Source organism: Mustela putorius, unplaced genomic scaffold, assembly GCF_011764305.1.
Source record: "Mustela putorius furo isolate JIRA1106 unplaced genomic scaffold, ASM1176430v1.1 tig00003863_pilon_pilon_pilon, whole genome shotgun sequence".
In the NCBI taxonomy this organism is placed as follows: domain Eukaryota; kingdom Metazoa; phylum Chordata; class Mammalia; order Carnivora; family Mustelidae; genus Mustela; species Mustela putorius.
In genome coordinates, this window is record NW_025422015.1 from 23,540,612 (window position 1) to 23,565,381 (window position 24,770).

The window sequence follows — 24,770 nt, forward strand, 5'->3', positions numbered from 1 at the left end:
ATTTCCAGGTACCTTTCAAATGCTTTGGGTTTGGTAAAACTCAAAAGAAACATCCTCCTTCTCCCACCTGTTTGGAGCTATTCAGATATTAAATGGTAACTGAATCCTTCAGTATCTGGGAGTGAAGTCAACAGTCAAGTTCTCAGGGTGGTGTTTTATCATCCCCATTCAATTTCTAAGAAGTTGCAGAACTTATTTCAGGAACCACTGCTGCTGTTTCTTCTCCTCTCCTTCTTCTTTTAAGTTACTGGAAGGGCCCACTAGTGCTCAGCAAAGCAAAACCCAGAGAAATTTGGAAAACTTGGTTTATTTAAACGTGGATTCCATGAGGCTTTGAGTGGTTCTAAATTTGGTAAAACCTGTTCTCTCATTCTTACGGTTAGCTTTTTTTAAGAGTCATCTGGACTTGATTTTCAGAAGGAAGAACCTAAAGTTCAAAATTCAGCTGCACGACTTCACGTCAGCCCAGCACTTTGTGGGAATGTGCATGTATGTGTGTGTGTGTGTGTGTGTGCATGCCAGTATGTGTGTACATAAAAATATATGTCTCTAAACAAAAAACAAACTATATGTCAAGCCTAGTGATTATTGAAACCTAGTTTTCAGGCTCCCACCCCACACTGACTGTGGGCTTGCATTGGAAGGAATAGTGGAAAATTATCAGGAAATGGATCCAAATGTTCCAAAACTTTTTTTTTTTTGGATTTTTTTTTTTTAAGGCAATAATCTATGCAGAGAATCATTCCTTTCTGAAATTTCTTGGTCAAAGCACCAATATCTTTCTTGGCCTAAGTTGCTTTAAAAGAAATCCTTCTTTCATTGCTGCTTTTACAAGACTGTATATATAGCAGTTATTCAATAAATTTGGATGAATGAATGGATTAATAATAATTTTGTCTACAAAGATATTTGGAATTTTCTATGATTAATACAATTTTGTATTCTCATATACAATCATATGTTTTCATTTTAAAAATAAAATCCTACCTTAAATTTTTTATTTTAAAACTTAAAAGTATACACAATAGTTACAAATTATATTACTGATTGCTACAATTGATTATTTTTTCTTAACTTTAGTCATGGAAAAACTTTTTTTTGGTCCTTGGGCATTCTGTAGTCATATTATTTACCCCAAATGTTAGTATTCCATGATATGTGCATTAGCCAGCTTCCAAAATGACCCCATATGATTCTCACCGTTGGTATTCACACCCCAGTAGCTTCTACTCCCCTACTGAATCCAAGCTGACTGGGTGTGACCAATAGAGTACAGAAGTGACAGTGGTGACAGTCGAAGTCGTGAAAGGTGATGTACCTTCCATCCTGATCTCTTGGATTACTCACTCTGGAGGATGAAGCCCTCTTGGAAGTACATTCTCAAGCCCCAGTGAAGACCTTGGACCATCACCTCAACCAAAATTTGACTGTAACTACAAGAGAGTCCTAAGTGAGAACCACTAACCAAAGGTGCCCTTCCTGAATTGCTGACCTAGAATTTGTAAGCATAGTAATTTATTACTTAATAGCATGAATTTTTAGAGTTCTTCATACACAATCACAGTAAGTAAAGTGATATCTAACTGTCAGTGTATTTGGCAAATTTGTAGATTTAACTCTTACCTGTAAGGACAGAAAAGTCTATAGCGATTCTAAGATCAAGTACAAACTGAGATCCTCCAACAGTGTTTTATCAAATTCATCTTCTTAGGAAAGTTTCTCTGTTGAGCATGTTCAGTTCCGGGCCGTTAAGTTTCTTGCCGCCTTTGATATTGCCTAACACTGAAAGCTGCAAAGCAGCCAGTTCCAGGCCCAACTTCTCTACCTTTTAACTGCTTTAGTGGATTTACTTCTTATCCCTGTCTGAAGACAGGTCCCTTTTACAATCAGTCGCTGCTGGTGCCCCCCGGGGTGTGGTGAACAGCATCTAGCGATGAAATGAATAAAGGGATTAGGGAATAATAGGTGAAAAATACATGAGCCCATGAACATTTGCTGCCTACCATGTATCAGGTACCATGTCGAATGTTTTCGGTTTGTGTTCCGTGCCTCCACTCCCACCACCTCCCCCCTCGAGGGCGTGCAGCACGTTTGTTAGTACTTCCTATGCATCTGATCTTCCCAAGAACCCACTGCACTCGGGAAGAAGGTCATCTCAGGGACAAAGGGAGTTTGTTAGCATTTAGAATCTTCCTGACATGATTTTCTTTTTAAGATGTAATCAGCTTTTGGTGTGGGGAAAGAAAATCTGAGAACTACCCATTAACCAATAGCTTCAGCTTCCCCAGGAGACGTAAGCTCCTGCTCTCAAAAGAGCTTCATTCTTGAGAGGAAACTGATGATCACCAATAAAAAAAAAGAGAGAGAGAGAAAATTGCCACAGAGCAGTGACTTCTCCACAAAGATGCAAAATAGGTCGTCAGACGGCTGCTTTAAAGGACATATAGCCTGAGATCTGGAGGAAAAAAAGAAAAATCACAAATGAAAGGAAACACAGGTGGAAGGAACAGATTTTAAAGGCCATGAGGTGGGGGAGAGCTTGGTGTATTGAAGATGAAATGAAGGCCAGTGGGCAGGTAAGAGTCCGCCGGGTGGTACAAGATGAGGTCAGAGAGATAGACCAGCCCAGTCCAGGAGGCCTTTGTGCACTAGAATAAGAAATCAGAACCTTGTGCTAAAAGCGACGAGAAGCCAAAGGAGGATTTTAAACCAGTGATTTGAGTTCTATTTCTAAAGGATCCTTCCTGCTGCTCTGTGAAAACTGGGGTACTGTCTGGGGCCAAAGTCAGAGCAGGGAGTTATTAGGAAATTGGTGCAGTAGGAGAGGGAGGGGCGCTGGCGGTCGGCTGCGGAGTGGTCCCAGGGAGGGGGGGGAAGTTGATATATGCAAGCACACTCTTGCTGATGGACTGACCACAGGTGTGGGGATCTCAGAGGTCTGGCCTCCCAGACCTCAGCTCTTCTGGCCCTGGAGATTTTCTGGCCTATCCACCACTGTTGAAATAGTCATTTTAATCATCTACTGGCCTACCCCTTATTATTTCATAAAACGATGCAAATGGAAAAAGTGAAAATGTTGGTATCGGTGACAAAAAGGACGGGTCTCTTGAATGGAGTACCTTAAGACAAAGATGGATATCATTAGGCATTTGGAAAGCAACAAGTTTCAGTGTCCATTGGTTTCTCAATGACATCTAAAGCGGCCAACAGAGTATTCGATGTTCGAGAACAGAAGAAAATGAAAGCTTGTGTCAGATACATCATTGCATTGTTGAAAATTCTTTCTAAAAGAAAAGGTACACTTTAAAGTAGTTTTTAGAATATCTTTATTCTGGAAATCTTTGTATCATGTTTAAGTCTATTGGCCAACTTTTGCACATTCTTGATCTTATTTGTGCTTTCAAATGTACATAGTCCTTTAGCAAATACCACATTTTATTGAAGGACCGTACAAATCTGAATGGAACTCAGTATTTAATGTGGACATATTGAGTTCCTGCTATGTTCTGGGAACCTTTCTATGTGCCTTGGTGATAGAAATAAACAAACTAGATCAGACACAGTACTTGCCTTCCTAGGGCTTACAATCTAATGGGTATAAAAATAAGCAACCAGGTAATCACAATGGACAGCGACAAGATCACGGGCAATGTTCAGGGTACCAGAGAAACACACACTTAGAAATAATATCTAAGAAGTTGGGTAACTTGGGGTAGGCCTTGGAAGCCTCCCTGGAGGAGGTGACCTCCAGGCTGAGTCACCCAACTTAAGTTGCAGATGCTCTGGAGTTCATCTGTATGCACTGGCCACTTTGCTAAGGGGACAACCAGCCATTCATGCAGCAGCCACACCTGAGCACAGCATCTTTTCTTTCTCTAACATGGCACATGTAGAAAGTCTGATAAAAAGAGAGAAATTGTGTCTGTTTCTTAAAAGGCCCTGGGGGGAGAAAAAGTCAATTGTGAAGGCCAATGATGAAAGTGAAAATGAAGTAAGCTGATAGGAGAAATTAATGACTTTGAGCCAAAAAAATAGAAATCTCTGATATATTGAAAAGTGGTGTATTAGGGTTCACAATAGCTTAGCTCTGTGAGGCAACTGAGTTTCCCTGTGGGTTCTATGTGGAAACAAGAAAAAGCAAATTGTAAAACTGATTCAGAAAGTCCCAGAAATAGTAAAAATGTGCTCATTTAATGAGAAAAATAAATCATGTGTCTGAAGATGTACATACATGTTCACTTGTGGTTTTATTTTGTTTGCAGGAAAATAGTATATTATGGTGGAATTTATGAATTTGGACATTCATGAAGCGTTCAGGACCTCCTCTCTGGAATCATAAAGGTCCCAATCCCCTTTGAATGGATAGATATTTTCTGTACAGAAAGACTTAAACAAACCTAACATTTGCGTCTTGGGTCTCTCTTAACATCGCCTGAGTAGATGCCCCCATTTTTGCATTGCTGTTGGCCCTTTCAAACTCCCCTTCCATGCATATGATATTGCCCAAGTTAAGAAGCCAGACGGAGGGACTGTTGTCTATTTCAAATATTATTTCCACAAGCAGTGTACTTTACTCAAGTACTTGTGGACATCCCACAAGACCTGCTCTATGAATGAGTCTCCAGCTCATCTTGCATTTCACTTCAAAGTTGCCCTTACTATTAGCTTGTTCATCAGGAAATGAAGTGCTTATGATAGCTGTTATGACTATAGAAACCTTCCTTCCAGGAAGCAAGAGCCCATCTGCAAAGTAAGGAAATCAGGAACCCCCTTACCCTGAGTTAAGAGCAAATCGGGAGTAGGTCTATGTCTCAAGTATCTTTGCATGTGTCTGTGGTATAAGCTTAAATGTTAAGTCTATGGATTAAATACTACCAAGATGCTCATACTTTCCGGTCTCTAGCTCTACAGAAGCACTCACTGTGCCTTGTGTTCCTCTTCTTTACCTCTTTTTTTTTTCAGCTAAACAGTGAATATTTGGAAAATGTCTTTATCTACATGGCCACTCTCTAAGCTATTACATGAAAGTAGCTAATGAATAAGATCGTACATGACTGTTATGTTTTTATCTGATCCACCAGAGAAAGACACTGGGGGAAAAAAAACCTTACCCTGAGAACTCTTCTAAGACCCAAAAATATTCAACACAATGAAGACAATAGAACTGAGTTTTTTTAAAAACATACTTTTCCCATAAATCATTTGTAAATGATTTTGTAAATGCTTATAAAGCAACTTGAAGCTTATTGGACTGCTGAAGTGCCAAAGCTTATATAAATCTGGCTGTCTTACCTGATATTAGATGTACCAGAAGGCCTTTACAGCGCTCTCAGCCCAAGGCTGTCAGCGACTGACATGCTGTGTACTTTAAAAAAAAAAAAAAATGCTAATAATACATACAGATAAACACTACCATGTGTTTTTCTTCAAATCATGCTTCAATTACTGTCCTCATCATTGATTTTAATTTCACATAGGTGAGGGAGAAAAATGGCCCGCCAATAGAACCGTTTCAGCAGCATCAGGTGTATTTCCTGGGTATCCGTGGGCAGAGAACATATGCATTTCACACAACTACTTGTCCCCGTTTGACTGAGATTTACTCTTGAACTCCCTGAGCCTAATCCCTTGGAAAGCGGGTGATTATCTGTAGAACTTGCTCGCTGCTCTACAGACAGTCTTCCATGTCTTCCTTAAATTACAATTAGGTCATTTTTCTTCCTTTTTTTTTTATGGTAGTGCAATTTATAAAAATGAAAGAATTTGGTACAACTTTGCATCCACCAAAGCACCTCGCATTATTTCCCAAATGTTTTTGGTTGGGTAAAATCTCAAACGCATCTTGCCAAGTGCCCTTTTCTTCATGACTTCAAATCCATGCAAATTCTGGGAAAATTTAATCCGTATGTTTCTGATTCATTCACTCTTACTCATCATATTGTTGTTTTCAAAAAACAATTTTATATCCAAGAAACCCTAGGGGCATTTTTTTTTTTTTTTAGTATAATCTGTCTTCAGTCCAATTTTTTCCCAGTTGGAGGATGGAAGTTGTGCATTTTCAAGGACTAAGCATTGAATTTGAACTTCCTCCCACCCCCATTTTAACTTCAAATTATTCCTGTAAGAGGTAAGTTCCAGTCAGAAGACAACATGTAAAATGCCTGCACACTTCTGCCAGCAGCTGCCTTGCCAGGACCGAGGCTGAGTCAGCCTGAGCTTGCTGAACAAAGCCAAGGGCGCCCCTTAATCGCCTTCAGTGCTCTTAGGTCTCAGGCGAACTTCCCTCAGCTGAGTCACCATTTTAAAAAAAATTGCACTTGTGGATCACAATCTGCCATTTTGCAAACAATGCAAGCTGATGCACGTCTGAACTCTTTTGGAACAATGGAGTATCACACTTTGTCATCATTACCTCTGAAATGCACAGGTGGTGGGGGGCTTCTCTATAGTCCCCTGCATCTACTATAATATTGTTTGCTTAGTTCTTTCTACTTCATTTTAGGGTCATCAAATCACATTACAGAGGACTTCAGATTTCTGCAAAAAGACCAAAATACGTAAAGATGCCGAACACATTAACAAGTAAATAACAAATACATGTTTATGCATTGGCTTCTAGTTGAAGCAATCTGGTTGGCATTTTCTCAAGGGAGTTATTTAAATTTTAAATGGAACAACATCTCATTTAGATTTCTGCAAATATGCTAGGCACAGAAGTAATTTATATGTACACGAAACTCTTCACTGAAGCACCTGGGTACTTGACAATAATTAAAATACAAAGTAGACTTATTAACTTTCCTTTCAAACTTTCTGCCTTTTTGCTTTTTCACAGAGAGGGAGAGGACATTTCTCCAGTAGACTGTCAACCACCTAGAGGTCCTTCTTCCTACCTCCATGAAATGCCTGATTGCAATTTGCTGCCGAATCTCTTTCTGTCGCCTCCTTCAAAAGCTATGCTTGAATCTTCCCTTCTGCACTCCTTGTCTATTTTCAGAACAAGTGTTTTTATTTCTTAAACATTCAGTCCCTTTTATTCCAGCTGCCAGAGACCCAACACTTATTTCACTTTAATGCGTGCAGTATAATTAAGGAAACAGATGATAGAGAGCATAAAAATGATGGAAGGTGTAAATCAGAAATCCCCACAACATAGTTTCACCAATGACTTGGGTGTGGATAATTCCCACATTTGTGCCGTTGGCCCCAGCCCTCCATCATCGCTGGATGTACCTTGGAGTACATGACTGATTGATGGATTTTTAAAGATGTATTTATTTATTTTAGAGCGTGGGAGCCCACACAGCAAGGGGATGCACACAGAGAGAGGGAGAGAATCTCCAGCAGACTCCCCACCTAGTCTCATCTCAGGACTCTGAGATCACGACCTAAGAGTCCGATGTTTAACTCACTGAGCCACCCAGATGTCCCTGAGTATGTGGTTTAAAGTAATGGTTCTCAACATGTGGTACCCAGAAATTCAAGTCCTGGGGCTATCCGAGGGAAACTGAATGGGAAACTCCAAGGGCGACTTCCTGCACCTGTACTTCAATAAGCACTTCAGGTGACTCTGACGCCCCCTGGAGCCTGCCCAGGCCCTGAAACATCACCTGTTGACTCCCAATACATTGCTACATTGTTTCTAATTTCATATTTCTTTAATTTCTCCCTCCTTTTTTTAATGTTTAGTTAACAAGCATATAGTACATCATGAGTTTTTGATGTAGTATTCAACAATTCATTAGTTGTGTTTAACACCCAGTGCTCATCCCCACACACGCTCCTTTAATGCCCATCCCCCTGTCACCTCATCCCCCTACCCCCTCACTCCCTCCCCAAACCCTCATTTTGGCTCCTGGAGCTCAGAGTCTCTCATGGTTTGTCTCCCTCTCTGATTCCTTCCCATTCGATTTTCCCTTTCTTCCCCTGTGGTCCGCTGCTATTTCTTATGTTCCACATAGGACTGAAATCATATGATAATTGTCTTTCTCTGCTTGACTTATTTCACTCAGCATTCTTATCAACAGCATCATAACCACCTTGGTTTCTTGTCAAAACCTGGAAGCCATTTTTCCTCTTCTTTGTTTTGCCTTCTTCTTCAGCCCCTCTCACTGGGACAGCCCATTTTGTCACCAACGTGTGTTTAGAAATCGAATCTTCCTCACGTATTGTAGATCTAAACAAACTTAAATCCCAGGCCTTTTCCAATAAACCAACCATTATCCTCTCTGTAAGTCTTTGATTCCACACTGCAATTAGAATAATTTTCCTTCTGTGCTGACTTTATCGACCATGCCGCTGCTCCAGAACAGTGCTATTTTATTTTGAGCCAAAATACAATTCTCTGGCTCATCCTTTGAGGCCTCCAGCAACCAGCATTCCTCGGTGGCCTCGGCCTGTTTCCCTTTGGGGCAAAGACGCTCTCATTGGCTTGCTTTCACTTCCTCTGTATTTTCCACTTTTCTTTTCGGCATGGCCGCCCTCTCCTCCTCTTTGCTCCAGAGCCCCTTCCTACTGAAGATCCAGTTCCCATTCTTTGAGTCAGGACTCTAAGTTTATCATTCAGTATTTATTTTAACTCTGTAATCACTGTATTGAATTTGCCCTAAGTTGTAGGTGTCTTTTCCAGGCATTATTTCAGGTTGATACAATGTATCTTCTCTCCAGATGTTTTCCCTTCATCCTCCCAATGTTCTTCCACTCTTTAATGTCCTGTAGGGCCAGATCTGTGGTCAACCAGCTTAACAGTAGGGAATCGAGAGATAGTGAAACTCATGTGTCCATGTTTACAGTTACTAGTAGCCCTGGCTTAGGTCTATGGGAGGAAATATGGACATAACAACTTGCTCGTGCCAACTGTTTTTGGATTCTGTGCCATAACTGCTTAGAGTTGCTGTCCCTTGTTGTGACTTTACCTTTCAAGACACAGTTTATTACCTAGTAAATCTGAAACAATGAAATCAGTGTGTACTTATGCATGTATCCATATATCTTCTCTTTAACATGGGCCCAAACCTAAAGGCAACTCCATGAAGGCTATAAACAGAAAGAAATTTACCTCAACTTGGGTTGGTATTTCCATGGCTCCCCAAAAGAAAATAGAGCCTATTTGTTCTTAATATGTTTTTATGATTTAGAGATATCCTGTAGAGTACTTTATTTTAATTTCAAGAACACGCTGAACAACAGATGTGGTAGGAGGCCGTGAAAGGGAGAAATGGGTTAGAGAAAATCAGTCAAACTAAAAATATACAACACCAGGCTTCCAAAGCCAAGCTGGCTAAAATAGAAGGAGCAGGAAGCATTAGCGGGAACCAGTTTCATTTAATTCTGGCACTGGGAGCAAAGGAATTGTACTTTTTTTTTTTTTTTTTACTTCCTATGGATAATGTGATGGTGTTAAAGCAGCATCTTCAGCTTCATCATATCATTTAAAATTGTATTTGCAATTCTGTCATCAACAGCAGTCTTTGGATTTTTTTTTTCTTTTTGACGATTTTATTTTTAAGTAATCTCTATACCCAGTGTGGGACTTGAACACATGACCCTGAGATCAAGAGTCACATGGTCCACTGATTGAGCCAGACAGGCAACCTTCAGTCTTCAGATTCTTATGATTAAATTGGTACTTGTCTATAATTTGTTATCTATCAACCTTAAATTTAAAATTTCTGAAAACTATACTTTAGCATTCTTAGGGTGGTAGAATATTACTTGACCTGAACTAATTTGGTATCAAAACCTGACATAAACCAACATAAAATCATTTACAGTTTTTGTTTATCCCCTGTGGGGTGAATATTCATACATTGAGCTGTTCAAACAATGTGTTTGAACACAGAAGGAAGTTCCAGACCTCTTGGGCATATGATGTAATGTATTATATGGATTCTATTATCTGTTTAAAATTTTAGATTTTCTGAATTTGGAAACATATCTGGCCCAGAAGATTCAGGATCATGAACCTGAACATATTTTCTCCTCTAACTTTATCAGAAAGCAGCTCTCAATTAGGTACCATTGTCTTGAAAATATCTTCTTAACACCTCGACATTTCTGAATGTCTCTACTATGAAGGAAATCGCTAAGTCGGGTTTCAGCAAAGAACTCTGAATACAAGTTACACAAAGGGACATGAAGATTACTTTCAAACATGAAAAAATAACAAGGGTCACAAGTCAGAATACAAGAATGTGAAAAGATTTCCACATTTTATTCCTTACCTTCCACATGGATGTAATGAAATGAATGAATGAGAAGGAATACACACCCATATACTTATAATACATATACGTGGATATATTTTATCCATCTAATGGCAAACTTGGAAAACAGAGTTAGAGCTATTGGGTGTGTGTATGTGTCTCTATATCATACTCTCCGCTTACAAGAGATCATAGTAGTGGTTCAAATAAAAGATATTTGTTGTTTTAGGTGGAATCACACACACATACACACCATCTCCACACAGTATGTTTCATTTGCCACCTACTTCTCCTAGTGTCATTATAGAATATTAGTACGTTTCAATATTTTAATCCAGTGGAGTGGTTATTATTGAAATTCGTGTTGGCTCCTAGTGTACCAGGCCAGCTTTGTGAGAGGATACGTTTGGATAATTCTGAATAATTCTGATGGAATAGCATTGCATACAAAACACTGAAAGTGTTGGAGGCATAGGTCCTTTATTCTGTACTGGACTGTGACTCCCAGGAAGCTCTCTCTGGGCTTTTCGGGAAGAAAAGCTTGTGCCCTGTCACAAGCAGGGCAAAGCACAGGACCGGAATAGTCAAACCTTGACTGAGGGTTCCCAATTTGCCAAAATCTGAAAGCAGACCCTGGGAGCTATTACAAACCTACTGGCAGGCAAAAGGGACTTTCTTCTGCAAGAACTCATAATGCAAACAGACGTGCAGGGCACCCATGTACCAAAGGAATTATCCATCCAAGTCCTATTAATACAAGAGCATTGATAATATTAATAATATGTATTATGACAGTCAAATTTATTTTTTTATTTTATTTTTTAAAGATTTTATTTATTTATTTAACAGAGTGAGAGGGACAGCGCGACAGGGAACACAAGCAGGGGGAACAGTAGAGGAAGAGCGAGAAGCAGACTTTCTGCTGAGCAGGGCTCAGTCCCAGGACCCTGGGTTCAGGACCTGAGCGGAAGGCCAACAACTAAGGACTGAGCCACTTAGGCGCCAGGAAAGTCAAATTTAAAAATATTTCCATAAGAAAGGTACCAAACCCTGGGCTTGCTAAGACAATCTTTTCCCTTTTAGCAGAACCCGTGCTCTTCTGAATGGGGGTATGTACTGCAGAATGTGATTGGTTGAGAAGAGGCGAAGAAAGTGTTATCATTGGTAAAGGACCCCAAAACCAATAAATCCCCATCTATAAATTGGAAGCTGGTGCCAGTCAGAAGATGTGGTAATGCAAGTGAAGGATTCGTTCCAGAGCCTCAGGGCACAGAGAGGTAGGGCTCCAGTATCACATGTATCCTGGCAATTCGTGAAAACCCGTCACTGATGGGTACAGGCCTTTATTGTACAGCACGAGGCTCACTCTCTTTCTCAACCCCAAACCAGAACTCATGTATTGCTTTGCCCTGACGTGAAGGGGCGAATGATTTCTTTCCTCCGCAGGCCCAGCGCGCGAGAGAACGGGCCACGCTTCAACACGAATGCCAGCAGCATTCTTTGGAGACAGTCTCGGGACCTCCTAACCGAAAATCCATGTTTCTAATTTAAGTAGGAGACAGTCATTGCTCCTACAGCCAGGGAGTATTTCAAATCCCTTCCTATTTGCAACGCCGTCTAAAAACAATCAACTCATCTTTCAAACTTGACCAAACTACGAATGGAATGAGGACTTGGTCGTCTCCGAAGGGTGCTCGTCCTGGCACTCAGCAGCTTACGTGTGGCTCACAGATGGCTTCTGTCTCATTCCGTGTAATCCAATCATCCTGCACGGCTGCGTCTCACACTTCGTCTCTGGGAGTAATTGAAAAGCTCACAGCGGCAATTGTCTCTTCTTCCAGATGTCATCAGTAGGAAGAGCGTGCCTTTCGCCACCTTTCTGACAAAGGATGCACCCATGGCTCTCCAGACCAGAGTCGCTCCGAGCAAGGTAAAGAGGAATGACTTCTTGGCGTTGGCTTCCCGTAACCGCCTCCCACTGGTGTAAGCAAATACGTTCTATAAATGGTGTCTCTGTCAGGAGGCAACTCGTTTCACTTTTGGCTGGGAGCTAAGGCAGAAAACATTCTGCAGCCCTCCTGGCATCCTGGGGTGATGGTGGCAATCTTGAGACAGCGGTGCCCAAGAAAAGATCCTAAAGCATTCAGATAAGGGGCGTTTAGCAGACCCTGTGTCACTCACAGGCAAACCTTCTAGAATGAACACCTGCACCTCAGTTTCTCGGGTTCTGAACTCATCACAGTTTGTCTTTCCTCTTTTTGTGGGCAGGGGATGGCTTTAATTTTTCCAACCTCTAAAAGATGTGCAAGATTTTAAAGGAGAAGTATTGAAACATTTTAAGCTGGTCGTTTGTTATTTTCTTTTTCCCTTGAGGCTAGTGTTAATAGTTGTGTTCTATTTCAGTATAAAAATACCCCTTTAAAAAAAATCAAAGCACCTAAAACAAGGAAATTTGCAAAGCCTCAAAGCAGCTGTGTAAATTCATACAGGCTTTGGGCCTATAAAGATCTAGCCTTAAGGGAATGACACTCTGGAAAGTCAGATTTTTACTTAAAAATTAAATTATGTTTTATGAATTAGTGCTCCATTCATTTTAGTAAAATATCAGCTCTGTGTGTGTTTACTCAAGCTTTTTCTGCTCACTGCCATCATCACAACATACATCATCAGTTAGAAATGTTAAGTATGGCAACAGCTAAGAAAAATTTTCTAGGTCAGTGAAAACATTATTTCAGGGAAAATATTTTTAAAAATTTATTTTAAAAGTGTTTTAGACTATTCATAATTTATATAGAATTTGGGAATTAAACAAGCAATAATACTTTTACTGAAGAGAAAAAAATATTAAAAGGTAATACCCTTTTCCTTAAGTAGCTTACATAAAGAATCGGGACTCTATATTTAGTTTGGGCTTAAACACACACACATACACACACACGCTCATATACACACTCTCCTTCCAGTGTAAATATTCAAGTAATTGCGGCAGGTCTTCAATTTTTTAGAATCCCAGAGCTTTTTGTGTCAAATCACAGCTATAGAACATTAAGCCAACATTGAATTCATTCAAAATTGGTGAGTTACTGAAAAGTCGATCTCATGATACATCCCTGTAAGTTATGAGTTAACTTTCTTTAAGTCCTTGTTCATTGTCAGTATCATCATCTCAGGAACTATTCAGATACTCATAAATTAATAGTAATAGCAAAAGTGACCTTTATCCTAAGAGAATTCCAAGACTTAACAAACATTTATTGAGTGTATGCAATGTGCCAGGCATTGGGCTAATTAAATCCCCCCGTCCATATACTTTAAATGAGAGAAAAGCTGACTCAAGGGAAAGAGCCATGGCCAAAGGCCATTTAATTAATTTGTTGTCTAGGGAAACAGCACAGGAACTGGGAAGAAAGCCCAGGTATGAGGACTGCTAAATTGTTGTTGAGAATACAATGTATTGTTGTTCAGAACTCCAGTAGGATACATATTTCATAACTACATTGAACTAAATGCAAAGTTACAACTGTAAAGCAAATGTTGAATTTTAAAATGGCAGAGAAACACTGTTTCTGCATGTGACCGCTGACATGAACTAGAGAATTTCATCCATACAGATACTTTTGAAGGGAACAACTATCAGAAGTCTGGATCAGATACTGTGGTCCTACAAGTGAGAGAGCCGTATTTCATGATTTCTCTGGAATTGCCCGAAGAACTAAAAAGTAAACTTTCACACGGGGAGTAATAGGGCAAGTTATGATCTGCTGAGTACATACAGTAGCCAATGCTAGGAGTTTTACACATGTTCTGAATACAAAACCTCCATGAAATTTTATATGTATTTTATAGATGAATAAAACAAAACACAGAGTAATTGACCAATGTCATAGACCTGCCAACGAGAAACTGGAAAAGAAACCCTACTGTTTCTGACCCTGGAATCTACCTGTTTTACAAATAGACTATAGATCATACTGAACTGAAATTTCATTATTATTTTTACTTCTTTTCACTCATCATTAATCAAAATATATTTATTGCCCTCTAACCAAGAACTGAACAATAATTTTGAGGCTGAAGAATTAAACACGATTAAATCCATGTCTCTCTCTTTGAAAATCTGGAGAAAGGGGAACCTCTCTAAATTGGAATGCTACAAACAATGTGATTAGACCTATTAAAAATATGCACAATGCTGTGGAAGCAGAAGAAATAAGAAAGGATCGATTCTGTCCGATAGTAAGGGATGGAGTCATGATATGATATATGAACTAGACCTTGAAGAATATACATATATTTGCTCTGTAGAGAAGGGTAAAGCTCTTCTACTTAATGGTAGCATTCTGCTCTGCAAAATCACATAAGGATTTCCGGTTTTCACAGAATAAATAGAGAAAGTTATTATAAAAGAACTAGACCCAGAATTCCCATAGGTGAATTCCATAACTCCAAAGATCATATGCCCCAATGCTACTTAAATTATTTCTGAGTATAGAAAAAAAAAGAAAAGCCACGGATAATTTTATAAAACAAGAATTACTATGTCATCTAAACCTTTTAAAGGTCATACAAATAATAAACTATAGTTCAATCTTACTTAGGAATATAAAAGTAAAAATCTAAATAACATACAATATGAGCAAGTAATATTTATTCCAAAAATGTAAAGGTGGTTCAGTATTAGGTAATCCATTCACATAATTTACCATGTTTGTAAATCTAAGTAGAAAATTATAGAATCATCTTCATAGATGCTGAAATGGCCTTTGACAAAAGTTGACTACCATTACTAATTAAAACACTGAATAAAATAGGAACTGATTATTTCTTCTTTGGTAACAATATGTCTATAACAACATACACACAAACACACACGTTGTAGTCCTAAAACCAGTGTATTTCTTGATGGAGGATGTTAGAAGCATTCACACAGTAAGGCCAAGAATGAGGAGGCAAGGATACTCACTAACTCCACTACTATTTGAAAATAAATTATTATTTTTAATAATAAACTTTATTAGAATGTTTAATTTAAAACATTTTTATTTAAATTCAATTAATTAACATAATGTATTATTGGTTTCAGAGGTAGAGGCCTGTGATTCATCAGTCTTATATAATACAGTGCTCATTACTTCATGTGCTCTCCTTAATGTCCATCCCCCCGTTACCCCATCCCCCCACCCCTCTCCCCTCCAGCAACCCTCAGTTTGTTTCCTATGATGAAGAGTCTCATGATACAGCTGTTCTAGCCAATGCAATCAGGTTGCAATACGCAATGGGACCATAAGAATTGGAGTAGAAGAAGTGAAACTATATTTACAGATGATATTGTAGTGTATTTGGGCAATAGAAGAGGATCACTAAAAGCACTAACATAATAAAAAAAATTGTGTAAATTCTGTAAAGTGATACAGTATTAAAAACACAAACGAGAAGTCTTTATGTACATAAACAATAGCTAGTTGGAGGATACCAAAAGATAAATCTTCTGTTAACACTAGTAACAAAAGCAGGATTTAAGAACAGACTTAACAGGAAGTGTGTTAAAGGTATGTGAAGAAAAATTAAAATGCTTTTGAAAGATACACAAGTAAATTTGAATAAATTGGGGGATCTTGTTTATTTTTGAATAGCAGGAGTGAACATTATAAAGCTATCATTTATTCCCATATTACTAATAAATTTAATATTATCCCAATAAAAATAGCATAAAGTTGTTTTACGGAGATATTCAAGTAGATTTTGAAGCTTATTTGGAAACAAACATAAACATAAAACATAGCTATAGTATCCCTAACAAAGGACCATGGGGGCACCTATATTAAAACATACTACAAAGCTTCTATAATTAAAACAGTGTGATATTGATCTCTGAATAGATAGAAAGACAGAGAAGTCATTGGAAGAGAATAGAAAGCTCACAGATAGACAAAAATACATATAGAAATATAGTTTAAAGGGGTGCCTGGGTGGCTCAGTGGGTTAAAGCCTCTGCCTTGGGCTCAGGTCATGATCCCATGGTCCTGGGATGGAGCCTCGCATCGGGCTCTCTGCTCAGTGGGAACCCTGCTTCCTCCCCTCTCTCTGCCTGCCTCTCTGCCTACTTGTGATCTCTGTCTGTCAAATAAATAAATAGAATCTTTAAAAAAAAAGAAATATAGTTTAAAAAGGTGCTATCTCATTGGAACATCAAGTTGTGTGACAGAAGACATACAAGGGCAAAGGCATACAAAGAAAATGATGGGGATGTCTGAAAAGAACACAAGAAATATAGGTGCTCAAATTTGGGACAATCTTAGCATCATCAACAAGAAGCATGACATTAGTGTGTTATAACACATGGAAAATAAAGAAACCCTACAAATTACCAAAAAATAGATGAATAAATAATAAATACACAAATTCAAGGTAAGAAGGAAAATCTCTCTATGAAAGAATATACTAATATGTAGAAGAAAAAAAATTTGAGACAATTACCATTTTATAACACCAACATAAATAATTGATTCAGACAAAGTCTATCTATGGGTGCTAAAGTCAGTAAATAGAAAAGTTTGGGGGGAACAGGACATTCACATAATCTCAAGTGTAACCACACAGATTACTTATAAATAACAAAGGATAAAGACTGCAATTAAAATAGATCAGAGCAATATAAGTCAATCAGAGAATCATATGATCTCTCTGATATGAGGAATTTGAGAAGCAGGGCGGGGAGTCCTGGGGGATAGGGAAAGCAAAAATGAAACAAGATAGGATCAGGGAGGAGACATACTGCAAGAGATTCTTAATCTCACAAAACAAGCTAAGGGCTGCTGGGGGGTAAGGGGTAGGGAGAGGGTGGCTGGGTTATGGACATTGGAGAGGGTATGTGCTATGTGTAAGCCTGATGATTCACAGACCTGCACCCCTGGGGAAAATAGTACATTATATGTTAATAAAAATTAAAAAAATAAAATAAATTTTAAAAATAAAATAAAATAGATCAGCAAGCATCACCTTTACCTTGTGATCAAACTGACCATCACCCATGATGAGACAAAATAATACTATGTGTCTCCTCATGAAATACAGTGGGAAATATACAAGATTACCAATTAGAATTCTTCCCCAGAGATTCTTTTTTTTTTTCTTTTATTATGTTCAGTTAGCCACTGAGTAATACATCATTAGTTTTTGATGTACTGTTCAACGTTTCATTAGTATCATGAGGAAATCATCAGACAAATCTCGTGTATGGCACTAAAGAGATATGACAATTGAACTTAACGTGAAAATTTAATTGATTCTAGATTTTGAGGACAATTGAGGAAATTTTAATATGAACTCTGTGTAAATAATATTGTGTATCCATGTAAAATTTCTTGTGTATAATAATAATTTTGTAATTATATAGGAACTGTCCTTGCTTTTCTTGAGAGTTTGGGGAAAAAAATACCTGAGGTCACTGAAAATTTTGTTTTCACTTTCGGTCCTTGAGAAATAAATATGTTACAATTTCACATTACCTTTTCAGAGTATCCCTACTCAACATTTTTGCAAAGGCTGTAGTTAAATTTTAAACCACTTAAGGGGGCAAAAATGTGAATATTAATAAAAAGACTTATTTTGAAAAATGTGTATTTCATGTAAAATACTTCGGTATAATGCAGTGTGAGAGATGTGTGTGTAGATTAACGCCAATCTGCATTCTATTAGCTGTTGATTAGCATCTGAAATATCCTTATCAGGAATCCACACTTGAAGCTCTTCTCAGGCAGCAGAAAAGTTATTAATGAAACCCATACCAGAGACTTTTTCAATGAGTATAAGAAAGAACTTATTTTTTTACTGATGAAATGAGCATTGTTCAAAGTATGTAAAATTGAATACGTGTCATTACCCTTATGTGAACAAGATATCAGAATCTGGGAAGCTCGGCCACCTAAATACCATCACAGGAGCACCCCAGATCTAGATCCCATATTCTTGTTCTGTCCCTGCCCTCACCCTCCCACCACCTCCACAAGCACTATCCCTTCCCTCAACACACACACACACTTCATGAAGAAATTTGTCGACTGATTTGGTCCACATGACTGATCCTGACTTTGGGATATCATTGCGATAGCCTCCAAGTAAATCTGACAAACACGAAGTATTTATCAAAAGTGCTGATAGAGAGTGGGAACTCCCTAAATTTTCAAAAGCAGGTTATATAAATACCCTGAGGTTTATTGGCTAATACATCTTTGTATATTTGGCACAATTTTAAGAATGAATGACTTGCTATGATTGTAGCATACAATGTAGAATCCTGGTCTTTTATTTTTCATTAGAAATTTATAAAATGTAGAAAAGGAAGAAGGAAATATCCATGATTTCAGCATCTAAAGACAAACACTCTTAAGATGTTTATAGTTCCTATCAGATTTGCAGGTTTTAGAAACTGAGTGGAGGGTATGGTAGGGAAATGTAAAAGCCTCCACTTACTTTTAATCTCTGGAAGCTATAGATGTTGACAAAAAGAACCTGACAGCTCCGAGTAGCAATTTAACTGAGATTTGTTTGAATAATAGATTATGGGTGATTTTCACTTTTTTTGTGCTTCATGTTTTTATGTATTCCAAAATTTCCACAATGACCATTAGGTTCAAAGTCAGATTTGTTTATATTTTTATCTTTTGCACTGAATACTTTGGGGACTGAATTAATGAATGTGTATTATTTTAATAATAGCTGGGATTTAGAAAACCAAAAAGGCAACTGAGGTCCTAGAGTATTTGCGATCCTTTTGAACTTCAGAGATTAGAGAAGTATTGAAGACCCAAACTGACTGAAAACTGTTAACCAATACCTGGAAACCGTTAACCAGTACCTGGAAACAAAAGAATTTGTTTCCTCTTCCCCCACCCCCAGAACTACCCCAATCCTCATAACCAACTTTATGGTACTAGTTTTAATAGAGAGCCTACATCTGAACTTGGTTGCCCCATGTTTATCTTATTCATAGTTTATAACAGGAAATAAGCCAGCAGCCTTCTCCTTCTGAGAAGTTTTTGGGTGTACTGACCCTTCCCTCAACCCAATTTGTAGGATGCTTTTTACATAGGTCACCATGTTTTGTGCACGGTGAAATCTCTAATGGGACATCCCTGGTGCTTTAGAGAAGTTCAGCTGACTCAAAAACGGCCACCCATGGTGAAGTCATTGGTGGGATAGCCCCCGTTCATTTAGCTCTATCCAACTCAGGTGCCATATATCAGATAGTGATTGTTATATCAAATCGAGTTCTTTTTTTGTATGTTTGCCCACAAGAGAGAAGTAGTTAACTGGGAGAAGAGTTGAAAGAAGAAATAAAGAGAGAAACAAAGACTGGAAGAGGTTCGTCCTGACAGGGAAAATCGGTGCAGTCATGTTAAGTCTCCAGCCCCACAGTGTACCTAACTACTGAGTTCCTGTGGCTCCTGAATGGTGGGTAGCGAAGTGCAGCTGAACAGCTGTTGAGACAGTTCCCTTAATTGATTCCGACACCATTTCCATTATCACCATTAAGAGAGTGAGCTTTTCTGATCCCTTCAACTAGAGGAGTCTAATGAACATATAGAAATTTGAAATATGACTTAGAGTACCAATGCTACAGATAATATTTTTAGAGTTTTCAGCAGCTAGCTGCCCTAGCTGTAGATACGATGACTAGACTGATGGTCTCTAGTTCTTCTAATGGGAATGGGGATACTCTCTCCCCACTAGGATTTGAAGTGCACTTAGTTAGACTTGGAATTATCCTTTAAGATTACAGATTCTTTTTTTTTTTTAAGATTTTATTTATTTATTTGACAGACAAAGATCACAAGTAGGCAGAGAGGCAAACAGAGAGAGAGGAGGAAGCAGGCTCCCCGCCGAGCAGAGAGCCCAATGTGGGGCTCGATCCCAGGACCCTGGGATCAAAACCTGAGTGGAAGGAAGAGGCTCTAACCCACTGAGCCACCCAGGCGCCCCAAGATTAGAGATTCTTAACCTGGGATCCATGCATGGACTTCAGAGGTTCTGTGAGAACATTGACATTGCACACCACATCTTGTGTATTTGTGAGCATATCTATTTTTATGCATAGTCCATAGTTTACATTAGACATTCCACAGAATAATGAGCCCCCAAAGCTTAAAGACACCATTGCCTTATTTTACAGATAAAACATTACTCGGAGTAACTTTCCTGTAATCATATAAGTTGTTACTGCTAGAAACTAGGTCTCCATCTTCCATTAAAAATTTATAAAATACAGAGAAAAGGGTGAGAGATCATCAATGATTTCACCATGTAAAGACAGACACCTTTAAGACTTTTCTATTTCCTACCAGAAATATGTGTTTAGATTCAGAATCACACTTTTGAAAACCACATATCGATATATTGCTTCCCATTAGACTCGTACTAAATTCCACTCACACCAGCAGTCTAGAATAATGTCTATTATATTTACCAGAACAAGTGATTCTTTAAAAAAATATATATCTTGCCGACAGGAGAACAATGGTGTCTTATTGTTGTTTCAGTGCGCATTTCCTTATTATCTGTGAAGTAGAAGATTGTATTGGTTCGTTCCTGTTGGAAATCTCTCTCTCATCCATCTTGCCCATTTTGCTCAGGAATCCGGGTCTCCCAGCTATTCGTCCAATTCCCGTTTAGAAATTCTACCTGAGGAGGAGACCATAGGAGAAACCCACGTTCGTTTATCACCTGGACTTGTCCCTACGGCCTCCGTAGTTGTTTGCCCTGGAATCATCTGAGAGGATCATTAAAATCCAGTTACCTGAGCTCTACTCAGTATCTACAGAATGCTAACAGCAGACATGGAGTGTGAGGAATTTTGTATTTTCACAGGAAAACACTGGGTGTTTCTTAAGAATAATGAAATTTGAAAGCCACTCACATACAGGTCGTGTGAACTGATTTAAATATGAAGAGTGTGGACCGTTGTGATTCTTACTAACAGCTCTGTGTCATTGCGCAGCCAAGGTTATCTCCCTTCTGTGAAATAGTTTTGCCCTCATGACCAGAACCAAAATACTTACTTTCTGACTTGGAGTTAATAAACATGATGCCAAATTGCAACTTTTCCACCGACAGCTTTGCGAACATCACCTTGTTTCTCTGAACCTCTGCTTCTTCATCTGAAAAGAGGTGATTATTATCCTAGGTCAATCTTACCGTTTATTTTGAGGGGTAAGCTAATCTATATATGTATACTTTAAACAGTCATGTAAATATTGGATATATTTACTTGTTCTAATTGTTTGCTGTGTGATAACTTTGGGCATGATGTCAATACTCCATAACTATCTGGTGACTGATTACCATCTTATTGTTCAGCCAAGACTGCTCTTATATGAGGTGTTGTTCCCTGTTGCCTGATCTGTCATAATAGATACTCCTTAACTCATCTGCAGCCTGAAAATCAGCCATGCTTCCCTCAACCCTTAATACTGTAATGAATCAGTCAACTGTGTGCCAGGAACCAGACCAGACTCTGTCATTAGTGAGCATACGGGACACACCCCATTCCTCCAGATAAAATGGGGTATCATAGAACAATTAGACCCCATATCTTTTAGCTAATTCCTTGAAGAAACACCATAAGATATGTGAAAGATATCCCTCTGGGGTGTTATGAAATGACATAACAAGAAATTTTCAAAAGATAATAATGAAGAGAAGGATGAGAGGTAGCTATTGACTCCAGAAGAATGGAACGAATATGAAATTTTCCTATTTTTCCTCTTAAAGATTTTCTTTACTTATTTGAGGCAGAGGGTATGGTGGTGTAGAGAGAATCTGAAGCTGATTCTGCATTGAACACGGAGCCGGATGTGGGGCTCGATCCCACAGGCGCAATATCATGACCTGAGCTGAAACCAAGAGTCTGACACTTAACTGAGTCACCCAGGTGCCCTCAGGTTTTCCTTTTCTGAATTAAGCCCAGAGTTAGAAGGTGGAGAAGGAATAGCAAAGTCTCTTCCAGACCAGGCAGGTTCTTTGAGACCGACAATGAAACAAGCCACTCTATAACATTCACACTGAGTGCTATGCTGGGTAACCTACTGACCATGGGGATCAGGCGGGTAACAATCCAGATGCTACATTGCTATGTGCCACCAAGGCCAGACCTTCACCCACGGACTTTATAGAGCAAAGGGTATTTATCTAACAAGGAGCCATTTGTGTACCCAAGGGGAGATCCAAACAAGCCTTCCCACATTCTGGTCCGGGCACGTTTTAACCTCCACTCCACAGGGCCTGGAACACATAGCCCTGAGGGAGGTCCCTGGGTAGGCACGAACAAGATGGAGACCCAAAGATGGAGTCAGTATTGTCAGCACTCCTATACCAGTCAAACCAGTTTGGAAACTGGCAGGAGAGTCAAATGAGGTACGCAGCTGGGGCACTCAGGCTCCACGGAAGCTCTGAAACCCAGGAGTCACCACCTGGATCTACTAGTTCTGGTTTGGGCCATTCAGAGACCTCAAACTAAAAGAGTTTTATTCTTTTTTAGTAGGTATAGTCCTTCCTTAATATCAACTCCTTAAAAACATGCTTTGTCTTTAGGGCAATGGCAGGAAAGATGGCATCACAGTATTTTGCATCAAAAAAGATGGCAGTGTAAAGATGACTTTTAGCAGACAGTGTTTTTGAAAGCAAATTATAAAGTATTTACCATATCCTAAATTTGCACATTTTGCAGACTTATGCATATATATTCTATTCTCAAAATAGTTTTGTTATTATGCATAAATAAAACAACATGGGGGCTCTTTAATAAAGTAATTGCATTTATAATGATCTGTATTTACATATAATAAACCTCCAATCATTGTAACACCCTAAAATATTAACATCATCAGATATTCAGTCAAGTTCAAAGAGCCAAATGTCATATTTTTTTATACTTTATTTGGTTCAGGATCCAAATATGTTATTTGAAGGAATAATAAAGATTTTGGCACTTGCTTAATATCTAGACTTCTATGAACTTTGATTCTTGTATATTAGTTTTTCCTGAAGTACAAAAATAATTGTATCATAAAGTTATATATTCAGTCATTTGGGTAGCATTATCTTTCCTTTGGTAGTTGAATACAATTATTTTTCTGTCTCTATCACTAAATAAATGTATGATGTTGGGCCATTCACTCAACCTAGTCAAGAATTAGTTTCCATCATTTTAAAAAGAAAGTGTTGAAGTAGAATTGCCTATTCAAAATTCTTTTATCAAGAACCTAGCAGGTGAGAGGAAGGACAGTACAGGGCAAAGAAGAGCTTTGACATCCAGCTGCTCTGAGCTGGAGCCCTGCCACAGACAGGCCACTGAGCTAAGTTTAACCTCTCTTGCCTCAGTTTCCAAATCTGTGAAATGCAGATGATAGCTCCACATATCCAGAAAGGTTTTCATGTGTGCACATCATGGTGGGGATGGGGAAGGGTGGAAGAATTGAGAAAATATGGTGATAGGGCTTGAGACATAGTAATCCAACAATAAATAGCAAATAGAGTTACACTATCAACCATTTGGGACGGGGTTGAGGGGATGAGGTTGGAAGGAAAGGCAATAGCAGTGGTTAGAATTGCCTTGTCTAAAAATGTGGCTGTTAGCCACACATGGCTACTGAGCACTTGAAAGGTGGCTAGTCAAAATTGAGTTGTGTTGTCAGAAGTACTCCGAGTTTCTAAATGTAGTATGAACAAAAGCCATAAAACATCTCATTAATAATTTTTAATCTTTAGTATGAGTTGACAGTATAATATGTTGGCTATACTGGCCTAAATAAAATATTAAAGCATCACTCTGTCAATTCCCCCAACCAGAGCTCTCTCTTTGGTAGCTATCTGTTAACTCGTCATTCTTGCCGTTAGATCAGTGGTTCTCAACGTGTGGTCATAGAAACAGAGCACCCAGCATCCCCTGGGAACTTGTCAGAAACACAAATTTCTGGGTCCCATCTCAGACCTACTGAATCAGAAACTCCAGAACTGGGGTCCAGAAATCTGTGTCCTAGCAGGCCTCAAGGTGAGTCTGATACTTATCCATTTAAAAACACTGCTAGGCTGAGTTTCTATGCTTGGGACCACATCCCATTCACTCTGCATTGCCACTCAGTCCAGTGACTATTTGTCAAATGAAAGAATGGATGAATGAATCCTGATGATGTGGGGCCATCAGAGGATATGCAGCAGGAAAATGTCATGGTCTGATTACCTTTTAGAAAGTTACATTTGCAAGCTGCGTAGAGTATAGATTATAGGAAGAAGTGACTAGAGGCAATTGAATTTGCTCATAGGAAAATTATTATTTGAAAATCTAAATATAGTATTCAGGTGGGAAAAAAGTAATTATTTTAAAAATTAGGCCTTGCTTTTCAAAGCATTTCTTTTAAAATAACTTTATAATGTGTAATTTTATTTATGTATAGTGTTTTGTAAATTTGGGGGAAAAGTAGACTCACCTATATGTAAAATTTGTCAATAAATATGTTTTCCCACAAATTATGATTTCATTTTTAAAATAATAGCTACAAATGTCTTATA

The 24,770-nt window shown here is 38.6% G+C and overlaps 1 protein-coding gene across 1 annotated transcript in view; it reads left to right on the top strand.

Moving 5' to 3' along the window:
• The first annotated feature begins 3,187 nt into the window (after nt 1-3,187).
• The window catches only part of TMEM244 (transmembrane protein 244), a 31,698-nt gene continuing 10,115 nt past the window's right edge, over nt 3,188-24,770 (top strand). The window contains 3 exon segments of the mRNA XM_045066219.1: nt 3,188-3,296; nt 12,047-12,135; nt 24,127-24,252. Coding sequence (XP_044922154.1) covers nt 3,188-3,296; nt 12,047-12,135; nt 24,127-24,252 — 324 coding nt within the window.